General features: G+C 50.4%; 1 protein-coding gene across 1 annotated transcript; it reads left to right on the top strand.

The window, feature by feature from the left end:
• Nucleotides 1–799: 799 nt before the first annotated feature.
• Nucleotides 800–1,773, top strand: LOC119343550 (putative E3 ubiquitin-protein ligase SINA-like 6; the record flags this gene model as incomplete). The annotated part of the gene is made up of 2 exons (XM_037614457.1): nt 800–1,003; nt 1,130–1,773. Coding segments are annotated over exons 1-2 (848 nt in total), but the record flags the coding sequence as incomplete, so codon positions are not given.
• Between the last annotated feature and the right edge of the window lie 1,191 nt (nt 1,774–2,964).

Raw genomic sequence — 2,964 nt, 5'->3', positions numbered from 1 at the left:
GAGAGAATGCGAGATAGAGCATCAGCCACAAAGTTGAAGAGTAAAGGGGACGCTGGATCCCCTTGCCTGAGGCCCCTGCCATTAGCAAAAAACTGGCTAATTTGGCCATTGACAGCCACAGCCGTGTGCCCCCAGAAACCAATTGCATCAGGCGCTGCATAACAGGCCCCTCAAAGCCCTTAGCCAAAAGAACTTGCCGAAGGAATTTCCAGCTAACCGAGTCGTAGGCCTTTTCAAAGTCAAGTTTGAGAACCACAGCCTTGGTCCCTCGCACCCGTAAGTCATGAACTATCTCATGTAAACAAAGTACCCCGTCCAAAATGAACCTCCCTTTGATGAAAGCAGATTGGAAAGGGCTAATGGTCCGATGTGCAATGGGAGATAGCCTAGTGGCCATGCCCTTTGCAGGCATCTTTGCGAAGTTGTTGATTAAAGCAATCGGCCTAAATTGAGAAATCATATCCGCACCCTTGACCTTAGGGATGAGGGAGAGAACCGCATAGTTATGTCTAGAAATGTCAACCGATCCCAGCCAATACCCTTGGATGACAGCAGAAATTAGACCTTTTAGTTGGGGCCAGAATTGTCGAAAGAACGGAATGGAGAAACCATCAGGGCTTGAAGCCGCATTAGAATTAGCCGTCCGAATAGTATCAAAAATTTCCTCCTCAAAAGGGGGAATCAACAGAAGCTTATTATCAGCGTGAGAAATCCTATCAAGGGGAGCCCAGAAGCCCGTCTCAAGCATCTTTTATGCGTGCGATCTTTGACCCTGAAGCAAGTTAAGTCAGAGGAGAAAATGGGTCATGGCAGCAGCGGCGACGGTGGCGGCGGAGGAGACGGAGCTCTGGCCGTGGTGCCCGTGGAAGCCAAGCCGCAGCCGCAGATGCAGCGACAGACCGCCCTCGACGTGCCTCCCTTCCTCATCTTCGAAAAGTGCAGGGCGCCGGAGCTCTTGGAGTGCCATGCCTGCCACCTCCCCCTCAAACCGCCTATCTTCTCGGTACTGTATATTACTTCTTGAATCTTCGAGTAGGTTGTTTGCAGATTGATTATAGTCATGGTGATTATTGCTCCTTGCCATGGAAACGACTACTGGTCTTGATCCTTATATTATAATAATTCGCAGTGCGACGACGGTCATCTGATGTGCTCGTCCTGCCGCGGCGCGCACGGCGAGGACTGCGGCCGCGTCGCCGCCCCCTGCCGCCTGGCAGACGCCTACGCCGGCGCCGTCAAGCTGCCGTGCGACTACGTCAAGTTCGGCTGCGAGGCGGGGCTCGTCGTCTACCACGACTCCGTGGACCACCGCCGCGCGTGCCAGCACGCGCCCTGCTGCTGCCCTGAGCGCGACGGGCCCTGGGGCGGCGGTGGCTGCGACTTCACCGGCTCCCGGGAAATGCTCCTCGAGCACATCTCCACGAACCACTCCCGCCAGGTCATCCTCATGCGCCACGGCCAGACGGGGAGGCTCAGCCTGCCACTGGCACGGCGCTGGCAGGTCCTCGTCGACCAGGACGACATGGCCAACCGGCATCGGAGCGTGTTCCTCGTGATCTTGGCCGAGCGCGACAAGGACGCCGCGGTGTCGCTGGTGTGCGTCAGGGCGGACGGCGACGCACCGGGCGCGCCGCAGTTCTCGTACAAGCTCGCTGTGGAGCACAGCGGCAGTGGCGCGAGGGTGACGTTCGAGTTGCCGGTCATGAAAAGCAGCTCCCTGCCTGCTGGCACGCCATGGCCGGACGAGTTTACCTCCCTGTCGGTGCCGAAAGCGTATCTGTCTGACGACATTGTCCCCCTCAACATCCACATTGACAAACACGTCGCTCCTCCTCCCCCTCCTGCTGCCGCCCCTACTAGTCCTCCTCTTCCTCCTCCTCCTCCTCCTCCTCTTCCTCCTGCTGCGGTGCTGCCTCGGCTACCACGGCCGTCAAGTCCGCGCCTATTGATCAAGGCAGCAAGAAAAACGAAAATCTACCAATCCGAAGAAACTCTAGTCAAACCACATGCATGACCGACTAGTATGCCATGGCAGCTAGCTATATTTGCCACATGTGAAATAGATCGTTTTTATATCTAAGTTCGGTTTTTGTTAATCACAAATAAGGCTACTTCATGTGCTCCCTTTGCTATTGCGTGGTGCACATCCTGGCGTTACTGGTTCTCTTATGAACTTGATGGGACATATGAATGAAATCAATATTTTGGTGGGCCACTAAAATTATGGCACTTGATGAATAATATATCAGTACAAAAATGCAGGCTTGTAAAATGCAACTACAATACACATGCACTCTCGGTCTCTCACTTGCCATTATCCATCTCCTAGATAAATCTTAGAAAGAGTTTCTTTTTTCTAAGGCTGGTCACAATGGGCAAGAACATAAGCTAGTAACTTACACACTTCCCTAGACTATGTTACTACCTCCATAGTGGGTAGGAACATCTATGTAGTGTCATGCAACGATGTATTTATTAGGTTATAGACTCATTGTTTCTTGGAGTGTGTGATGTTTCGGTAACTTAGCTAGTTACCACAAGCACCTCTCTCTTCATTAAATATGTGCCACATAAGCAAAGTTGTATTGGAGTGTGTGATGTTACTCCTAAGTTCCTCCCCATTGTGACCAGCCTAAAGCCTACTAGTTTTCACAGACTGAAATATCGTACATTATCATGGTTTTAAATATACCGTTCACCCAAACTAACCCTAATGTTTTAGATTACTACGGTTTTGAAAATACTCTGCTAAACTAAGCCTAATTAATTTTTCCATGCCACTCGCTCGGGTTGCATTCATTTATTTCAACAGATCTACTACTCTCTCTCTCAGTTTATAGAGCGTGCGCGTTTCCCTAGATCGTCAATTTGACCAACTTAATACAAGTCATATATTACAAAAAATATACCAATATAAACTTCAGATGTTCTATTTTCAAAAGATATAATTTTTATGTTACATAG

The sequence above is a fragment of the Triticum dicoccoides genome, unplaced genomic scaffold (assembly GCF_002162155.2).
Source record: "Triticum dicoccoides isolate Atlit2015 ecotype Zavitan unplaced genomic scaffold, WEW_v2.0 scaffold13239, whole genome shotgun sequence".
NCBI classification, from domain to species: Eukaryota; Viridiplantae; Streptophyta; class Magnoliopsida; order Poales; family Poaceae; genus Triticum; species Triticum dicoccoides.
Note: the sequence above shows the minus strand (reverse complement) of the source record. Positions and strands in the feature narration are given on the sequence as shown.